The 21036-nt window shown below is 49.5% G+C and overlaps 1 protein-coding gene across 1 annotated transcript; it reads right to left on the bottom strand.

Moving 5' to 3' along the window:
* Positions 1–426: 426 nt before the first annotated feature.
* Positions 427–17083, bottom strand: LOC127671639 (sulfotransferase 2B1-like). Its single transcript, XM_052166487.1, has 7 exons — positions 17018–17083; positions 16278–16441; positions 7739–7953; positions 6756–6882; positions 6498–6592; positions 3194–3374; positions 427–837 (listed from the first exon to the last, which is right to left on the bottom strand). Exons 2-7 carry the CDS (start codon positions 16417–16419, stop codon positions 722–724), a joined length of 876 nt encoding a protein of 291 aa, XP_052022447.1. The 5' UTR covers positions 16420–16441; positions 17018–17083; the 3' UTR covers positions 427–721.
* Between the last annotated feature and the right edge of the window lie 3953 nt (positions 17084–21036).

Raw genomic sequence — 21036 nt, 5'->3', positions numbered from 1 at the left:
GCCGCCAACCCTTCTCCTCAGAGCAGAAGCTTGCCGCCGAGCACGTGTGGCTGTGATGGCGGCCATCTTGGAAGGCGCGCACATACTCTGGGAGCCCCAGTCAGTAGGCAGAGGCCTCTCCCCTTCCTTGGGTTTGTTGTTCCTAATGCTTGCTTTGGCTTCTCTGGTCTAGATTTTGTCTCCTTGGGAACCCCACAGGCTCCTCCCACTTTTCTACATTTTTACCCTTGCCTTCTGGAAGAATGATCCTGGGGTATAAGGGTCTAGGGAAGTCTCATTTGGAGGTTCCAAAGAAAGCTTTGGGGCTTCAGCCTAGTCAAGGGCCAAGCTCTAGAGAAAAAAGAGGGTCCTGGGGGTGGGTTTCCCCTCAAGTCCCAGGGTAAGGGTATATATAGTACACAACAGGTCCAGGCTGGAGCCAGGACAGTCTGTACAATATGGATCTGGGATTTTATTGATAGACCAGGGATATAACACAGTAGGAGGACAGGCTAGACCAGGGACATAACACAGTAGGAGGACAGGCTAGATCAGGGACATAGCACAGTAGGAGGACAGGCTAGACCAGGGTCATAGCACAGTAGGAGAAGAAGCTAGAACAGGGTCATAGCACAGAAGGACAGGCTAGACCAGGGACATAGCACAGTAGGAGGACAGGCTAGACCAGGGTCATAGCAGAGTAGGACAAGCCTGGGTGAATTGTCTATATAGGTCAGAAGGGTCAGTCCATGGTCCAGGGGAGGCAGAGGCCAGAGTCACCCATCTTGGACTGGTAGACAGCGTTGAACTTTTCATTCAGCTCAGGAGTAAAGTGTTCCCTCCAGTTTCCCACAACACCTAGAGTAAGGGCAGATGGTGTGAGTCAGGCAGAGACAGAAGGCAGGACATACCACAGCCAACTCTGAGAGACTGACAGCCGCTTCTCCATCACCACATTCTGAATTCTGTCCTGTAGGAGGCCAGCAAACCTCCCATCTGATACCTGGGAACATGACTTAATTTAGAAAAAGGTTAAGAGGAGAGAGGCCAGCTGGGTGATGGTGGCTCACGCCTGTAATCCCAGCACTTGGGAGGCAGAGGCAGGCGGATTTCTGAGTTCGAGGCCAGCCTGGTCTACAGAGTGAATTCCAGGACAGTCAGGGCTACACAGAGAAACCCTGTCTCAAAAAAACCAAATCCAAAAAACAAACAAGAGGAGAGAGGCCTAATCTAGTGAGTGGTACCCTCAGAGTGTAAGAGTAGATGGGGCGGGAAGAGGAATGGCCCTCACAGACTCGTGGTGGATTAGCCCACATGTGAGTAGTGCTGTTAGAAAGTGAGGCCTTGGGCTGGTGAGATGGCTCAGCGGTTAAGAGCACTGACTGTTCTTCCAAAGGTCCCAAGTTCAAATCCCAGCAACCACATGGTGGCTCACAACCATCCTAACAAGATCTGACGCCCTCTTCTAGAGTGTCTGAAGACAGCTTCAGTGTACTTACATATAACAATAAATAAAATAAATATTTAAAAAAAAAAAAAGAAAGTGAGGCCTTGTTGGAGTAGGTGTGGTCTTGTTGGAGTAGGTGTAGTCTTGTTGTTGGAGTAGGTGTGGTCTTGTTGTAGGTGTGGCCTTGTTGGAATAGGTGTGATCTTGTTGGTCTTGTTGGAGTAGATGTGGTCTTGTTGGAGTAGGTGTGGCCTTGTTGGAGTGGGTGTGGCCTTGTTGGAGTGGGTGTGGCCTTGTTGGAGTGGGTGTGGTCTTGTTGGAGTAGGTGTGGTCTTGTTGGAGGAAGTGTGTCACTGTGGGGGCGGGCCTTGAAGCCTTCTATGCTCAAACTATGCCTGGTGTGGCACAGAGTCTCCTGCTTCCTGCAGATCACCTCTCGCTCCTCCATGCCTGCATGCTGCCATGCTTCCCACCATAATGATGATGATGGATAGAACCCCTGAACCTGTAAGCCAATTCTGATGAAATGTTTTGCTTTATAAGAATACCTCTTAGAAAGTGCCCCAAACTCCATCTCTGCCAACTCTTCCAAAAGAAACCCACCTTCTCCATTACTACAGGCAGCGAGTTCTAGCTGGCTTGAGCCTCTCCCCTACCCAGTTCTGAAGAAAGGGTAGTGGAAAAGATCTCTATCTGCCTGAGTACCTGTGGGCACAGCGTCTCTTCATAGCAACGACACCCTAATCAAGACAGAACCTAAAGTGGCGTAGCCAGAAACTGTGAACACTGGCGCCACAGGAGTAACAGGCCGGGAGGAGCGTGGCCCGAGGGCTGTGGGAGAACGTACCCGAGTCTTTAGATGACAGCCACAGGATGTGGTCGTGGGCACCCATGGCTGCCCCATCTTGGACCAAGTTAAAATCTTGGGGTTTACACATTTGGCTAGCAGTTGGGGGCCAGGGTCTGGTACCCCGAAGACCTGTCCTGAGGGTTTGTCTTGTTGGGGACACTGAGGACAGTTCCAAGTGTTCTGACTGTTGAGGAAGGCGACGTCCAGTCTACACACGGCTGGAGGTCCCGGCGCACAGAGGGGTTGTATCAGGGACCATAGCAAGGCGTACTTTTAGTGACCATGAGGATCTGCAGGCCCCCCTCTTTTCCGCATCCAAGCATCCCATAGGTATTCAGGCAGTTAGAGATCTTTCCTACTCTCCATTCTTCAGAACTGGGTGGGCGGGGTGGGGCTGGCTCAGGCACGGTTAGAACACGCTGCCTCTAATAATGGAGAAGGTCAGTTTCTTTTGGAAGAGTTGGCAATGATGGGGTATAGGGCACTTTCTGAGAGGTATTCAGAAATCTGGGTGGCTCTGGGAGGAGTGGTCTGAGGTGGAGCTGTAGCCTGGGGCTTAAAGAGGACCCCTGTGAAGGTAGCACCAGAAGTAATGGCACGGGGGCTGGAGTGTCCTCAATATCACACTGATGCTGTGGGGGAATGAGGAAGGCCAGGGAGGAAGAAGATTGGGTAGGCCAAGGGCTGCAAAAGGCCAGGGTGGTGAACGCCTTTAATCCCAGCACGCTGGAGGCAGAAGCATAAAGATCTCCGTGAGTTTGAGGCCAACCTGGTCTTCATAGCAAGTTCCAAGACAGCCAGGACTGCATAGACACCTTTCTCAAAACCAAAACCAAGACATGCAAACAAAAGATAAGGGTAGCCTGGTCCCAGGAAGGGCCCTGGGTATTTGAAGGGAGGCTGGGAGGGAGGCCTACCTTTCCGGAGGAACTTGCCCTGGCTGTGGTCTATGATATCCTCGGACAAAAGGCTATAGTTGACCATGTTGCTCTGACTCATGAAGGAGAAGCTGCTGTGTTCCAGGATGATGTCCTCTTCTTTTGGCCCCAGGGAGCGCCCCAGGAATTCACTTAACTTTCGGATGGTACTCCGAGGTTCCTGGACTCAGAGGAATGGATACATATCTAAGACATTAACATAGTACAAGTAGAATCGAGAGAAACAATGTAACGATTTAGAGTGCATTCTGCTTTTGGGACAGTTCCAAGGTCAGTTTCCAGCACCCTGTAACTGTAGCTCTGAGAGAGCCAATGCATAAATATTAATATAGACACACAGATAAACACATATTTAAAAATAAAAATAATAAGCAGGGCAATCCCAGCACTCAGGAGGCAGACTGAGGCCAAAGAGGTCTACAGAGTGAGTTCCAGGACAGCTAGAGCTACATAGAGAGACAGTGCTTCAACACATCCCCCAGTATGTGTTAAAAAATAGTATGGGCTGCAGAGATGGCTCAGAGGTTAAGTGCACTGACTGCTCACTGACTGCTCTTCCAGAGGTCTGGAGTTCAATTCCCAGGAACTGCATAGTGGCTCACAACCATCTGTAATGGGATCTGATGGCCTCTTCTGGTGTGTACAGCTGCTCACATACATAAAATAAATAAATCTCATATATATATATAAAATAACTTTAAAAATTAGTACAAGTAACTTGAAGTGTAAACAAACACACTCAATTCAGTATTACTTGTTATAGAAAGCAGCTGGAATCAGCATAAAATCAACCACAAAAAGAATTTTTTTAGCTATGTCTACACCACAGAATATTTCATAGTCCTGAAAAAGGCGTGGGTGGGGTGCCGCAGACACGGCTCAGCAGTTCAGAGCCCTTGTTCTTTGCAGTGACCAGGTTCCATTCCTGGCAGCCACACAGAAGCTCACAGCTCTCCGTACCCTGAGCAGTATCAGGCCAACACCACCAAGGACTAGAAGCAAGGTATAAAAATCTTAAATAAAACCTCAAGTATTAATATATCTCCGTGTTGGGATCATGTTGCACTTGACACTCAGAAGGTGTCACGTCATTAAGGAATTTGATTTAAAAGAAAAAAAAAAATCCTTGCAAATTGAGCTTTAACTTTTGTCCCAAGACTCATTTTTCTGGGAAGCCTAGACCTCCGCCGATGTGAATGTGTTCATGATCCTTCTTGTTTCCCGTGTTTTAATGTCTTGAGGCCAAACCAGTGCTGTCTGCTGGGAGGCAACTGTGTACAGTTTCTAAGACCAACAGATCTCGGCTTCTCCAAAATCCCTGAGCACACACACGGCATCAGCAGCTGGAGCAGAAGCCACAGGCAGACGAAAGGGCAGCCTTGCGGATGGGATGTGAAACGCACTGTGAAGAGGTAGATCTCATCTTGTCAGTCCGAGTGAAAATCTTGCTGTTTACACATAATATTGGAACAGCTCAGAGAACTCAAGGTTCTTCAGCATCGCGCATGCAATGTGCTGCCTGTGCCAGGGTGGGCTGAGTAATGGGGAGGCCAGGCCTGTCTGTTCCGTTAGAGAGTGCAGGAGGGGAGGGAGGGGAGGGAGGGGAGGGAGGAGAGGGAGGAGAGGGAGGGGCGAAGCGGGCCTGTATCCATGCACCAAAGCTGCTCAGGGGAGCTTATCTCTATTTTCAAATGCAGTCAGGCGTGAATCAAAGAGCACCTTGATGAATAAATACAGAAATAACATCAGTGGCTGAATGTATAGCTTAAGGCACAGGGGGAGAAGAGAGAGAAGAGAGAGAGAGGGAAGTCGGTTCTCTGTCTCCACCATATGGGTTCCAGGGATCAAACCTGGCCAACAAATGTCTTTATCCATTGAGCAATCTCATTGGTCCCTGAATTGTTTTTCAGTGTGTCTATGTATTTGGGGGTCTTTCTCTCTCTCTCTCTCTCTCTCTGTGTGTGTGTGTGTGTGTGTGTGTGTGTATACACATGCACATGTAGGGGCCAGAGGAAAATCCTCAGAGAAGCCCATTTTCTTTTTTCCTTTAAAGATTTATTTATTCTTTAAATTTTTTTTTATTATTATATCTAAGTACACTGTAGCTGTCTTCAGACACTCCAGAAGAGGGCGTCAGATCTCATTACAGATGGCTGTGAGCCACCATGTGGTTGTTGGGATTTGAACTCAGGACCTTCAGAAGAGCTGTCAGTGCTCTTAACCACTGAGCCATGTCACCAGTCTTTTCTTTTGTTGGTGAATGGTCTATCCCTCGCCCTCAGCTCACCAAATAGACTAGGCTGGTCAGCCCGGTGAGCCACAGGGCTCTACTTGTCTCTGCTTCTCCTACATGTTTTAACAAACCTGACTTTTTCACATGTGTTCTGGGGAATGAAACTCAGGCTTAGTACACGTGCTAGGGTCACGTTACCTACTTAGCTATTTCCCTAGCCCCACAATATTAAAATTGTAAATGTACATTAACCCTGGGGCTGGGGAGATGACTGAGCGGCTGTAGTACTTGTTGTTGTTCTAGAGGACGAAGGTTCAAATCCCAGCACCCACATCGAGGGAGCTTCAGGGGAGTCAATGCCTTCTTCTGGCCCCCACTGACACTGGAAGATCCTTACACATACAAATAAAATAAATGTAAGAAAGTCTTGAAACTCAGGCTGGAGAGATGACTCTGAAATTAAGAACACTCATAGCGCTGGGCAGTGGTGGCGCACACCTGTAATCCCAGCTCTTGGGAGGCAGAGGCAGGTGGATTTCTGATTTCGAGGCTAGCCTGGTCTACAGAGTGAGTTCCAGGACAGCCAGGGTTACACAGAGAAACCCTGTCTCGGGGTGTGTGTGTGTGTGTGTGTGTGTGTGGTATGTAGAACACTCATATCTCTTGCAGAGGAGCTGGGTTTGATTCCCAGCACCCACATGGCGGCTACAACTATAATTCTAGTTCCAGGGGAACCAATACCCTCTTCTGACCACCTTGGGCACACACATGGTCTAAACAGACATGAAAATAAATACACATAATATAAAAGTTGCTTGAAACTCCTACCAACAAGTCTCGCAATGGCTATTACTTTTGGAAAGCCTCAGGCAGGGGAGTATGTCTGAATCTGGAGCATCTAGGAGTTCTGAAAGTACCAATATCGTTTCGTTGGCAGTTCTGTCTTAGGAAAACAAGCTTCACAGAATATTCTGGAAGAGCTGGGTTACACCACATGCCAGGGCTTTGACTGAGGAGGTGGCCTGTTGGATACGTGGAAGGGGTGCCCACCTGGTGCAGCTCCTCATAGGTGACAAAAAGCAAAGTGAGGTCGTTCTGCAGTCCCAGCCACCCCTTCACATGGTCAAACCAGGAGCCGAAGAAACCTGAACCAGGGGGAAACAGAGAAGGTACTGCAGCCCCAGCCACGTGTGACTGGGACACAGGAGGAACAGGGTGATCCCAGAGCGACCGGAACAAGGAGGCAAGGCTGCCCACCAGCTGGGTGACGATGGGACTCTGAGAGCCACCTCAGTCCCTGAGACTCACCCGTGCCCTGGAGGAACTCATCTGCAAAGTCCTCAAAGGAGCTGGGGCTGGGCAGGAAGCTGGCTATTCGGTGAAAATGATAGTAGGAAACCAGGACGTCCTTGGGGTTCCGGGCCACGTACACCACCTGGTGGACAGAGTCCTGAGTCTCCACGCTCCAGCCTTCAGAACACTTAAAGAATTGAGCCTGGGTCCCCAGCTCCAGGCTGGCAGTGGCAAGAGTTACATAGTGTAGGCTTCCAGCCCCCTCCACAGCCCAGGCGTGGACCACACCTGGTCCCTGAGCCGCAGTGGGAGGAGTCCTGTGCGGCTAGTGAGTGGGTGGCTCATGGGGGTGGATTTTAGTTTCTTTATTATTACAGTTTGCATTTTTTAAAAGATTTAATCATTATTATTATATGTAAATACACTGTAGCTGTCTTCAGGCACACCAGAAGAGGGCGTCGGACCTCATTACAGATAGTTGTGAGCCACCATGTGGTTTCTGGGATTTGAACTCAGGAAGAGCGGTTGGTGCTCTTAACGGCTGAGCCATCTCTCTAGCCCCCTGTTGTTTACGTTTTTATTGGGGCGGGGCACTGTTCCTTATTCCTTTATGGCTGCTCTCAATGCCACAGGGGAAAGTGAGCCCGGCCTGCCAAGGCTCCACCAGAATCCTCTACTTACCAGGATATCTGGTGTAGCCTACTCGAGTTTCTCTAGGGTCTTCCCACCAAGTTAGGAAGGGATCTCTCTTCCCCAGAGCCAACCACTGATATTCACTACACCTGGACAATGAGCTAACCTGCCCTAACCTGCCCAGACTCACCAGCACTCCTCCTGGGCCAGCCGGCCGCACTGCTGGCAGGGCAGAAACTTCCTGCTGTATAGACCCTGCCTCCCCTCCAGCCCGCGTCTGCTGCTCCTGGGATTTTTTACCCACCTGCGCACACTCCACACTCCTTCACCCCAGGACTTGAAGGACGAAGGTGCCTGTCCCTTACCTTGGCCTTGGCCTTCATCAGAGCTGGGGAGAGCCCTTTGGCACTCAGGTGGGAGGTGAGCAGACGGGGCCAGGACCTGTTCTGCTTGGCCAGGAGGCTGCCGAAGGAGATTTGCTCTATCCAGGGCATGCGGGCCCAGTTGGGGAGGTGGTGAATGGGCCACAGGTGGCCCTCACAGAAGATAAGAGTCAGAACCTGCTGCATCCAGGTGGTACCTGCAGGAGAGGGGGAAGGGGGAAAGGGGGGAAGGTGTAGGGTGTGGCTACTTCTGCCTAACACATTCCAGTTTTCCGCCCCCTCAGAGTAATGATTTTTTGTTTGTTTGTTTGTTGTTTGTTTTTCGAGACAGGGTTTCTCTGTGTAGCCCTGGCTGTCCTGGAACTCACTCTGTAGACCAGGCTAGCCTCGAACTCAGAAATCCATCTGCTTCTGCCTCCCGAGTGCTGGGATTAAAGGCTTGAGCCGTCACACCTGGCCTTTGGTATGTGCTTTTATCACCTGTATTTCTGCTAATGTTCTGTGCAAGAGAACTCAAAGGTTTCCTAGTCCCTCAAGACCTTTCTAAAGAGCTTGGGCTTTCTCTATAACACCCCTCACTTCTTTTTTCTTTTTTTAAGATTTATTTATTTATATTATGTAAGTACACTGTCGCTGTCTTCAGACACACCAGAAGAGGGCATCAGATCTCATTACAGATGGTTGTGAGCCACCAGGTGGTTGCTGGGATTTGAACTCAGGACCCCTGGAAGAGCAGTCAGTGCTCTTACCCGCTGAGCCATCTCTCCAGCGCCAACGCCCCCTCACTTCTGTTTTCTCCCTCCCTCCCTTGCTTTGGGTCCTACAGGTAGAACTCAGGGGTGTGTATAAATTCAGCCAGAACTCCACCACAGAGCCAAATCCTGGCCGCTTCCTCTTTTCTTCCTATGCCTTTACCACGGAAGTGCCTGCTGTGGCAAGGTACCTGAAACCCCTCCCTGCATTCCCACTTTTGGGTTTTGTTCTGTAGTTGATGTTGTAGAACCCTAGTTTTTAGTGTCAGTTTCTGTCTAACAGCCCCCGGGCGTTATTAAAGGCATGTTTTGCTTGGGGACAGACCCCTCGGAAGATCACTTGTCTCCAGTCATGAAGCCCTAGGTTTTAGTCTGTGCGTCACAGAGGAAGAAAAGGAAGGGAAAGGGAAAGAGGAAAGTGTGCTTTGGAAGGAAATGACAAGTCTTGGAACTGGAGATGTTGCCCAGTGGTTAAGAGCACTAGTTGCAGCCGGGTGGTGGTGGCGCACGCCTGTAATCCCAGCACTTGGGAGGCAGAGGCAGGCGGATTTCTGAGTTCGAAGCCAGCCTGGTCTACAGAGTGAGTTCCAGGACAGCCAGGGATACACTGAGAAACCCTGTCTCGAAAAAAAACAAAATCAAAAAACAAAACAAAACAACAAAACAAAAGAGCACTGGTTGCTCTTCCAGAGGATGTGGGTTCAATTCCCCACACAGGGGCAGCTCACAACCATAGGTAACTCCAGTTCCAGAGAGTGTGGCAATCTCTTCTGGCCTCTTCAGGCACCAGGCATTTATCATAAAGACAGCCGGTTGTGTGGTGGCACATGCCGGTAGGATTTGCTGAAGGAGGGGGATCACGAGTTCGAAGCCAGCCTGGGCTACACATTTAATGTATATACCCATATATATTAAAGAATCATAAATAAAACTTTTTTTTAATTAAAAAAAAAAAACAAGCTGGGCGGTGGTGGCACACGCCTTTAATCCCTGCACTTGGGAGGCAGAGGCAGGCGGATTTCAGAGTTCGAGGCCAGCCTGGTCTACAGAGTAAGTTCTAGGACAGCCAGGGCTACACAGGGAAACCCTGTCTCCAAAAAACTAAAAATAAATACAAAAACAAAAACAACAAAAAGAAGAATATTAGTTGTCCTCACGGGCCCTAGAGCAACTCTAAGGTACAACAGCGGAGAAAAACTCCCCTACTATAGCAGTGAGAGACCGACAGGAAGGAACGGGTAAAGGCTTCTGTGGGAAGAGCATTCCCGCCTCCGTGAGGATGTGGGGGTGGGCTGGGCAGATGGAGAATCCTCTGTCCTTAGACAGGATGTCTTAACAAAATAAACAGACCAGTCCTCTCATGTTAATCTGTAACTCAAACTCGATTCCAATAAAAATACCCTCGGGTTTCTACAGACTTAGGCAAGTTGGTGCTGAAATCATATTGAAAAGAAACACACGGCAGCTGGGCCTCCGAACACAAGTGGAGCCTGGTGGGGACCAAGACGCGGCTCCCACAGTCACCCAGTGGGAGACACAGTGTGGTCAGGAGTGTAGCACAGGACAGCCCCTCTGGGTCAACACAGTAGCCATTTGCACAAGCCAAATCTTACTTCACACCCCACAGGAATAAACCAAATGTGAACATTGCAAACAATGGACAAAGTCTTTAATTCCTGTTGTTGTTTTGTTTTACTGAGCTAGGGTCTCGCCATGTAGCAGCTGTCCTGGAACTCACAGACTAGGCTGGCCACAAACTCCAGGTGCACCACCACACTTGGTGGCAGATTCCTTTATAACATCCGTACAGTGACTGTCCCTAAGTATAATGCAAAATATTAGTGACCTCCGTCAAGCTCAGGGGCGAGCAAGCTGGGTCTGACAATGCTTGCTAGCAGCACTCTAGCTTGAATCCAGAATGTCTCTGAAGGGCCTGCATGTTAGAGGGAGGAGGGGAGACTGAAGAGATGGATGGGGGGGGGGTCTTTGGATCATGGGGAGGGAGTGTTTTCTGAGATAGTAGCACCCCAGTCTCTTCCCTCTTTTGAGCTGGGTTTCATGTTAAACTTCTGATTCTCCTGCCCCTACCACCTGAGTGTCTGAGTGGGGGCGGGGTGGTGGTGGTAGGATTACAGACATGCGCTGCCTGCCACACCTGCTTTTGTCTGTTTCACACTGTGGGTCTTGCCGTGTGCTAAGATCCATTTTTCCCGCCTCTTCTATCCCTAGTGTGTCTCTTCCCTTATTTTTTGTACTTGGGTGGATTCAGGGCTTTGTGCACAGCAGTACGAGTTCTGTCCCTAGACCCGAGTTCCTTTCCCTTCCTCTTTTCAGTTCTCAGTCATAGTGAATTCACTCTGCCAAGTCCTCTCTGCCACGTGCCACAAGACCAAAGCCGTGGTACCCTGGGTCGTGGACTGGGATCTCCAGAACCATGGGCCAACGGAAACTCTCTTTGCATTGACTATTGGAGAGATTTCCCAGAGTGAGGGAAAGCTGGCTCCCACTCACCAAGTGCTAGCTGGGTAGTGTGCAGGGTTGAATTAGAGTCTCTACTGCCAGGGGTAGTGGAACACACTTTTAATCCCTTGGGGTGGCAGAGGCAGGAGGATCTCTATAGTTTAAGACTTGTCCGGTCTACAAAATAAGTTCTATGCCAGCCAGGGCTCCATAGTGAGACCCTCTTTCCAAAAATAAAGAAAAGAAAAGAAGCAGTTTCCATGTCCCCTCAAGACACATTTTCATTACAAAGTCTAGCGGTAACAGGCTACAGTTGTGGTGTCTCAGTGTGGCTTAACAATTATAAACGGCAACTGTAACTGCTCTGTGACAGGTTATGGGAACCTATTGCCTCAGCCTAACCTTTTCTTTTGTAAACTGTATTATACAAGCACCTTAGGCTAGGGCAAGGTGCCATATATCTCTAATCCTATCAGGGCCAACTGGATCTCTTGGAGTTCTAGGCCGGACTGGTTTATATAGTGAGTTCCAGGTGTCAGCCTCGGCTGCATAGAGAGACTGTCTCAAAACAAAGCAAATTTAAAAAACCCTCTAACTAAGTACACATGCCAAGATTAGTGACAGCATGCCACCATCGGCCATTTCTTCCGTCTATAATCTAGTGCCTTTTTTCTCTCTGTGTCTCACCTGGCCCCAGGCTGGAGATGGCAGCTTGATTCTCATGACCACAGGGGCACTCTCTTCCTTTGTTCTGGGGGCAATGGAGCTGGGGTGGGCAAAGTTTGAGTGGGCATGGGCCCCTGATACCCTCCCCAGGGGACCCTCAAGCCCAGGACCTAAAGTTTTACCACCTTTTCTGCGTTGCCTGGTGACCGACCTCACTCAGGGCAGCAGCAAAACGAGCTTGGATTTCTTCCTTCATCTTCACACTTTCACAGATTGGGTTTGCCCCTCCCTCTCCACACACACAGACCTTGGCAACCTGAGATGATTCTGTCTTTCCCTTATTAAGTTGAAGATTTGTACCTTTTTCCGGGGTGGGGGGTGGGGCGGAGCACTTTCTGGCCTCTCTGGGTTGGGCAGATCGCGTGCTTTGAGGCTCGAGGGCAACGTGAACAGGAGCACTGGACTCTACGGCCGTGGATTTGATAACTGGGAACTTCGATAAGAGCTCAGTGGTAGAGGCTATGGACGCAGCAGGGAGGCAGTGGAGAAGTCACCTCCCAGGCTGGAGGGAGCAGCTTTCCTCACATGATTTAAGACAGGAGTTAATGATTTCTAGAACTTTCCCTTTAATATATATTTTTATTTTATTAAAAAAGATTTATTTATTATTATGTGTAAGTACACTGTAGCTGTCTTCATCACCCCAGAAGAGGGCATCAGATCTCATTATGGATGGTGGTGAGTCACCATGTGGTTGCTGGGATTTGAACTCAGGACCTTCGGAAGAGCCATCAGAGCTCTTAACCGCTGAGCCATCTATCTCTCCAGCCCTCCCTTTAATATTTTTACACTGAATATGGGTAACCTAGATCACAAACAAGGGGAAAGCACTGTGTGTAAGACCTGACACTGTCGAGGAGATAGGAGATGTGGATGTAAAAGACCCCACTGCAAGTTCTGGGATTGGTCTGGAGAGATGGCTCAGTGGTTAAGAGCACTGACTGCTCTTCCAGAGGTCCTGAGTTCAATTCCCAGCAACCACATGGTGGCTCACAACCATCCATAATGGGGTCTGATGCCCTCCTCTGGTGTGTCTGAAGAGAGCTTTGGTGTACTCATATACATAAAATAAATCTTTTAAGGAAAAAAAATGAAAAGAAAGTTCTGGGATCACACAGACACTGAGCAGGAGTGAGTGGCTTCTAGAGCGCCAGGACTTTCCACCTCTTTGCCTTATGAACACACTTTAGTCATCCATTGTATTTACAAAGGTAGGCTGAGGCTGACTCTGTGCCCACTGGAGCAGGAAGGGATGAGTTCCTGAGGGCTAGGTGCTGTTCAGTTCTGCAGACCTGTGGGCCTCTGGGAGCCTGGAAAGAATAGAAGTAGATACAAAAGCAGGGTTTCCGAGAGAGGGGAGAGAGATAGCCACATCCCCCTGTGGTCTGCTAAAGCAAGAACTGGTCCTTAGCCGTTGGATGTCCAGACAGTAGCCCACTCAGGTCGCCATTTTCTCCAGACCGTGAGTGACTGGCGGGTACCTGGACGGTGCTAGGTGTGGTGTGACTTGGATGTGGTCCTGGACATACCACCACCACTGTTCCCTCCCATACCGCTGCTGTAACCAGCGGCTCCATGGCTGAGATAGCTCAATGGGTAGCGAGTCTTGCCACCAAGCCTGATAAACTCCCTGGAGAACTACATGGTAGAAAGAGGAAACCAGCTGGGCGGTGGTGGCGCACGCCTGTAATCCCAGCACTCTGGGAGGCAGATTTCTGAGTTCGAGGCCAGCCTGGTCTACAGAGTGAGTTCCAGGACAGCCAGGGACACAGAGAAACCCTGTCTTGAAAAAAACAAACAAACAAAAAGAAAGAAAGAAAGAAAGAAAGAAAGAAAGAAAGAAAGAAAGAAAGAAAGAAAGAAAGAGGAAACCGATTCTGGAAAATTGTCATCTGACCTTCATCCTCCACACATCTGCTGTGTCACAGTGTGTGCCCAAGTGTGCACATGCACACAGACAAATAAATAAATAAACACTACAGATAACCACCAAACCAGTGGCTTTCAACAATGCAACTCATCCTATAATTCTGGCATCAGAGTGCTAGTGGGGTTGGTGTTGCTAAGGATACGGTGTCCTTAGGGCCTTTCCCTTTCCAGCTTCTTGGGGCTGCCATATTACTGCCAAACCATCTCAGCCAAGGGCAAAAGCATCACCACAGCACTGCCACCCCTCCCATCCATCCCTGCTCTTGTTACCATAACTCCTTTGACGTCTGTGCCGTAGGCACTGCTCTCTAGGGACCCTGTGGTGACACTGGACTCTGTGACCCATGATGATCTCCATCTAAAGGTCCTTAGTTTCACCATGACTGCAACATCCCTTCTGCCCCACAAGCTCACGTACCATGAGGATTAGATTCCAAGCATATTGTGGCTGATTTCCGGGGGATGGCAGGCAGGGATAGAGGAGAGGCTAAGGTGGCATCAGATGCAGGAATGTGAGGGCTGGGCAGAGAGGAAGAGAGGCTCCCCTGTGGAAGAGCTGACCAGAGAGCACCTGACTCACGCATGCCAGCTTCCTGTTTGGCTGTATGTCCTACCGCCGCTCCCCCTGCAGATCACTGCAGGGCCCTGGTCTGAGATGGACACTCACTGATGTCCAAGCCTCCTTGGTATGAGTGATGCTACAGTAACCCTGCCAGGCAAGGTAGAGGAGAGAGATGAGGCAGAGAGTAGGCAAACTGAGGCCCAGATCTGCAGAAGCCTTCCCAGGAGGGATAGCCAATGAACTAGAGGAGGGTGGTCAGAGAGGTAAGAGAAGCATTGGGGCATGGGCCTGTCACCCAGCTCCTGGTGGCTTCCTGTGCATGTTTGTGGTCCCTGTTATGACCTCCCTGAGGGGAAACCATGACGTCTAATTAGTACCACTTTCTGGTTCGTTAGTTTTGTTTTTTGGAGCCGAGATACCTCTGTGTAGCTCTAACTGCACTGGAACTGGTTCTGTAGACTGGGCTGGTCTTGAACTCATAGAGATTTGCCTACTTCTGCCTCTAAGATTCTAGGACTGAAGGAGTGAGTCACCTTACTTGCCCCACTATCGCTTTCTAATGGAATATTCCAGAACATTCCAGCCTTGGTGATGATCTTCCCAGAAAGCCTATCTGGCCTTCTCTGCTAAGAATGTAACCCAGGTCCTCATCGACACAAAGCAAACACTCCGCCAGGCTATGCCACAACCTGTTTCTCTACCTTAGACATCTGAAAAGGAGCTTTGGCCCTGGCCAGAAAGGAGGGTGCTTTGGGAGTTTATTCAGGTGTCTACTCCCCTCAAGCAATCACACTTTCCTGGGGTCACCTTCAGAGACAGCAAGTCCTAGGGACCTTGACGGGAATGGAAGGCCACAGGGCCCTCCCTCCTGTAGCTTCTCTGGCTTCCAATAAGGGGAAGGGTACCACCTATTTTTTTTTTTTTTTTTTAGGTCAAACAGAACCAGTGTAAGAAAACACAAACCAGAAAAGGTTCTTCAGAGCAGGCACGGCCCTTCCCTTCCATCCTGCCTGCATCCAGTGCAAGGACGGTGATAAGACTCAGCAGTGTCTTCTAGCTACAGGTCATTACTTGCCTGCTCCACAAGGATGGGCTCGGGCACTTATTGTGGGCCGATCTGTCTCCGCCCCGCCCCCATACAGGGACAGGGACAGGGACAGCCCGGATCCAGGACACAGGGATCCAGCTCTGCTGCTCCATCCTTTAGGAGGTTGTACTGAGGCTGCTAGGCACAGTCTGATGGATCCCCGCCCACCACTGCATTCCTTCTGCTGGGAAGCCCAGCCCACAGACCAGGCCCCTGTGCAGATACGTTAAGATGTAAATGGAGGGCTGGGATCCAGGGAGCAGGAGGGGATGTGGCTGGGATGTGGGACAACTATGCGGGGTGGAGGGGAAGGGGGTCTGGTGTAAGAGGAAGACTCAGAAATGTGGAGTATAGGAGGGTTACTCGGCCCTATCTGCTGAATCATTGGCTTACCTAGGTCACTGTAGTTCAGGTGGCCCTGGTGGCCAAGTCACATAATCACATAAGGTAGATCTTGCTCTTAATGGGCATTGTGCCCTAGCTGGCCTATGCCCAGGAAACAAAAGCAAACTACCCCCAGTTGGATCCTTAACCCTGTGCCAGTCCTTACAAATTCAGGATGGTCCTGCAGGGTGGTCCTGCAGAACTATGCTAGTACCCGGAACACACTGGGGCAGGGTAGACCAGGCAGTCTTATAGGATCAGGGAGTTTTTGTCCCCATATTATCCCCAGCATTCTCCCCACGGGAAGCTCAGAAACATGTTCAAGCAAGTGCAGAGTGATTATGAGAAACTCGTGGGAACCTGACCAAGGTACAGGGAGGGGGACTGCTGGTGCCCAGGATACCCTGAGCTCCTGAGGCTACTAGAAAGAGGACCAAGCGGCCAACGAGGCTACTGAGTGGCCTCATGGAGCTGGTACTGACTCAAGCCAGAAAGGCAGCCCAGATTCACGGGTGACAGAGAGGGTCCAGGTGTCTATAGTGCCCAGAAGGGGAGTGAGGTGCTGTGGGCGGAAGGAAGCCCTGTGATTATCCAGGCCCATTGTCCCAGCCTGTCTCTCACCTGACTTGGGGAATGTCACCAAGAGGATGTCTGTGTCCTGGAACTGGAAAGAACAGGCCGCTCTCAGGGACTCCTGGGTGTGCATGAACCCTGGGAAGCGGATGCCATCGAAGATTTCAGTGGTGTTCATGCGCTCACTCATGCTGATGCTGTCCGGAGCAGGCCTGTAGGTGAGGGAGTCTGTTACCCAGGGCCCAAGCTCTTTCCAGTAGAATACAAGCCAGTCTGCCCTTCCATCATTAAAGTTGAGATAGGTCCACACCCAGTGGCTGCTGGGACAGCTCTCAGGTATCATTGCAGGGCCATCTTAGAAGCACAAACAGACTCATCGGTCATCTGGTCCAAGGAAGGTCCCAATCCCACCAGAAGATATAGATCTCTGCACTCTGGTCTTAGACTAACAGTGGCATCTGTCTGGCCTTGAGAGTGCGGCCAGTTGCTTGCAGAATTCTGCCTCTGCCCACCAGTTCTTGGTCATTTGTATGCAGGGCTACACCTGGACAGTGAACTTGTGTGGTTGTGATGTAGTGTGAACATTCTTGCTTGTGTCAGCCCCAAAGCATAGTGAGATCAGTATCCAAAGGCCCCATCCTGCAAGCAAGCAGTTCCCATCCACGGACCCCCTCCAGTCTTCCCATACAGCTGCCCAGCCTGAGCTGACTGGAATGTTTCTAGTGAATCCTGGAGCAGCCTCTGATAGAAGCTCCGCCTCCCTTGTTCCCCCGGGATCCCCTACTTACCACAAAGTCCTTCTCTGCAAGTTGTGCCTCGCTGTGTACACGCAGCCCAGCCCTAGAAAACGTGGCTCAGGCTCTACTAGGGCAGCTCCAAAGAGGCTCCACCCTAGAGTTGCAGGGCCCTGGGGCAGATGACTGCAGGGCGCCCCGCCCCCAACCAGACCCATATGGGGGAGGGGCTGGGAAGAGCGCCCCCATAGGCAACCAATAAGTGGATATTCCTATTTTTTTGAGCAGACTAAGGTTCAGTTTAACAGTAACTGGGTACGACACAATTTCCCTGTTTCAAAAATGCTCCCCTGTGGAGGCACTGGCCAGGAGGGGGCCAGGAAGGGGCCAGGAGGGAGCCAGGAGGGGGCAATGCACCGTCCCTTTCTTGTATTCTGACAACAGAAGGCAGCTTTCTCTAGAAATCATGCAGTTTATATAATTTTGACATTTGTGGTAAGATGCAGCCCCAAACAATCCCCTCTAACAGAGTTTGTCTGTAAAGACTTTTCCATCACCCACCACCGCCAGCTGCCAACTACCGGAGTCCCTTGCCTCACAGTCTCATTAGGCAGCTGCCAACAAGCACAAGAACTTACCGCCTACAGTGGCACTTGCAACAACCAGAGACCTGGAGATTTTTTACAACACAACAAAACTTCCATTTGCTTAGGAGATTTGGGTGTTTTTGGTTTGGTTGGTATGGGTTTCTATTTTGTTTTGATCCATTACACTGCAGGGGAGTACCGAAGAGTCCCCATCCTCTTTGTCTTATACATAGGAAATGTGTCGATATCAACACACACCCACAGAGAACACACTGACCTGGCGTTTGCTTGTCCCCGCCTGCAGTAACTCTGGTCCTGATCCCTCTTCTCAGATCTTCCCCAGGAGAAATCAGCTCACGAAACTCAGAGAAACCACAGCCAAGTTCTCCAAAGGTTCAGCTAAACCGATTTCATTAATTCACACACTATGTGATTACAGCAGTCACGACTGGGCCTCCTTCTTACCATAAACCTGTGTCCTCCCCTGACAAATTACACAAGTCTGTCACCACCTCTTGCTTTGTTTGTTTGTTGAACACCACACGACACACGGCTTTGTGTCTGGGTTTGTTTCCTCCTCACGTTGTTTATGACATTCGTCCATGTCATTGTATTGTATATACGGACAGCTCCTCTGTGTGGAAAGCCTTATTGGGGTGCCATGCCACTTGGCAGCAACTTGACATCAACCAATATGAAGTTCCTCTCTCAGCCTTTGAGCAGGAACTCCTCCTGTGTTAGCCATAATCCCCTCCACCTAGGGTGGAGTGCTCAGACCAAGGTGAAGCCCATTTTTCTTCAAGGACTCGGAGTTTCCTGAGAGACACTAGCCACCTGTGGAGCAACCGAACCGGTTCTGTGGAGAAGCTTCCAGCCTTTGGGGGAAGGGTTTTCCTCTGCCTATGTATTTGGAGTCCTCCATTAAACTTTGAGACCTTGAGCAGCAGGTGTTGTCTTAGTCTCCATCTCTTTTTTCCGCCTTCCCATACATCCCCAGCTTCCCTTCCAGGTAACCCCTTCGATGTAACTGCGGGCACAGCTGTGTTGTGTTGAATAGATAAGTGTTCACCAGCTCACTGTGTGTTTATAGACATCAGGGCTGTTGCTAGTTCTGATAGCTTTCTTGAGATGTAATTTTTATAGTGGTACTGGGATGGAGCTCAGCTGGAAGAGTGCTTGCTTAGCATTCAAGAAGCCTGGATTCAGTTTCTGCCATACATACATGGTGACACGTGTGCCATTGCACATGCATGGTGACACATGTGCCATTGCACATTCATGGTGACACATGTTATTGCACATACATGGTGACACATGTGCCATTGCATACATGGTGACATGTGTGCCCTTGCACATACATGATGACATGTGTCATTGTACATACATGGTAACACATGTGCCAGTGCACATTCATGGTGACATATACCTATAACTACATATCTCAGCTCTCAGGAGGTAGAGGAGAGTCAAATATTTAAGGTCATCAGCTCTACATTGATTTTAAGGCCAGCCTGAGCTACATGAGACCCTGTCTCAAAAGCAGTGGGAGATTAGAGAAATGGCTCAGTAATTAAGAACACTTCCTGCTCTTGCAGAGGACATGGATTCGGTTCCCAGTACCCACATGGTGGCTCACAACCATCTATAACTCCAATTCGAGGGGGTTTATGTCTAGGACACTCTTCTGGCTACCAAAGTCACTGCACCAAATGGTACAAATACATACGTGCAGGCAAAATGCACATAAATATAAAATATTTTTAAAAGATTTAATACATATAATTTCTGTTATGGAATGAATATTTGTAACCCACCCCAAAATTAATATGCTAAAATCCTAATCCCCAGTGTAACAGTACCAGGAGGTAGGCCTTTGGGAGGCAGTAGACAGAAAGCCTCCTTGTGTTAGTCGTGAGTGGGAACAATGTATTTATTTGCTTGCTTATTAGCTATCTTTTTTTAAAAAGATTTACTTCTTTATTATAGGTAAGTACACTGTAGCTGTCTCCAGACACACCAGAAGAGGGCATCAGATTTCATTACAGAGGGTTGTAAGCCACCTTGTGGTTGCTGGGATTTGAACTCAGGACCTTCAGAAGAGCAGTCAGTGCTCTTAACCATTGAGCCATCTCTCCAGCCCACTTATTAGCTATCTTTACGCAGTTTTTTTTATTGTTGTTGTTTCTTTTCTTTTTTTTTTTTTTTAATTTTTGGATTTGGTTTTTCGAGACAGGGTTTCTCTGTGTAGCTCTGGCTGTCCTGGAACTCACTCTGTAGACCAGGCTGGCCTTGAACTCAGAAATTCACCTGCCTCTGCCTCCCAGAGTGCTGGGATTACAGGCGTGCGCCACCACCGCCCGACTTGTTGTTGTTTCTTTTGTTTTGCTTTGCTTTGCTTTTTTGAGACAGGATCTCTCTATGTAGCCCTAAAACTCAAACTCCTACTCAGCCCAGGAAGTACCAGGATTATAGGTGTGCACAATGAATCCAGAACATCAGTGCCCCTTGAAGAAGATGCACAAGAGAGGCAGGAAGATTTCAAAGTTCAAGGCCAGCCTGGGCTACAGAGTGAGTTCCAGGATAGCCAGGGCTACACAGAGAAACCCTGTCTAGAAAAAAACAAACAAACAAAACAAAACAAGATACACAAGACGTGCTGTTCCCATATAACAATACAACAGGAAGTGGTCATCTGTAAACCAAGATGTGGGTCTTCTTCTAGATCTTCTAGCTCATCTAGAGTTTGAGTTTCTCAGCCTTCAGAACTATAAACAATAGCTAGGCATGATGGTACAAGTCTGTAATCTTAGCACTCAGGAGATGGAGGCAGGAGGAGCCTAAATTCAAAGTCATCTTCAGCTACATAGGAAGTTTGAGGTCAGCCTGGGTTACAAGAGATTCTGTCTCAAAATAGGGACTAGGGACGTAACTTAGCAGCTAAGAGCACTTATTCTTCTCAGAGAGGGTTAACTCAGCTCCCAGCACCCACACTCACTGCTCACAGTGGTCTGTTCCTGGGTATCTGGCACCCTCTTCATGCATCTGAGGGCCTGAACGCGCGCGTGCACACGCGCGCGCGCGCGCGCGCGCGCACACACACACACACACACACACACACACACGGTGGGAGTTGGGGGTGGACTTGCTTGCCTTGTCTGCTCCCTGTCACAGGCATTCTCCATTTTTCTCTTTATTCCACCCAAGCTGTAAGTCTACGAGATGGCACTGCCCACCATCAGGGGCTGTTTTTCTGCTCAGTCCCAGCAAGAGACAAATGAGGCCACAAGAAAGCATTCCACACCCTTGAGGGACCACTGAGTAAAGATGAAACAAATGTGCCAGGACACTGGAATGTCGGTGGGCAGGAGTCGTACAGCTTCCGGTCTACACGGTCTACACACTCGGGGAAGGCACAGAAGACGCCTGGGATTCAAGTAAGTCTGAGCAGAGAGCCTGAAGAGCCCCAGGCACTGATTGACCTGGAAG

The sequence above is a fragment of the Apodemus sylvaticus genome, chromosome 21 (assembly GCF_947179515.1).
Source record: "Apodemus sylvaticus chromosome 21, mApoSyl1.1, whole genome shotgun sequence".
NCBI lineage: Eukaryota > Metazoa > Chordata > Mammalia > Rodentia > Muridae > Apodemus > Apodemus sylvaticus.
The sequence above is the reverse complement of the archived record's forward strand: the minus strand, read 5'-3'. Positions and strand labels throughout refer to the sequence as shown.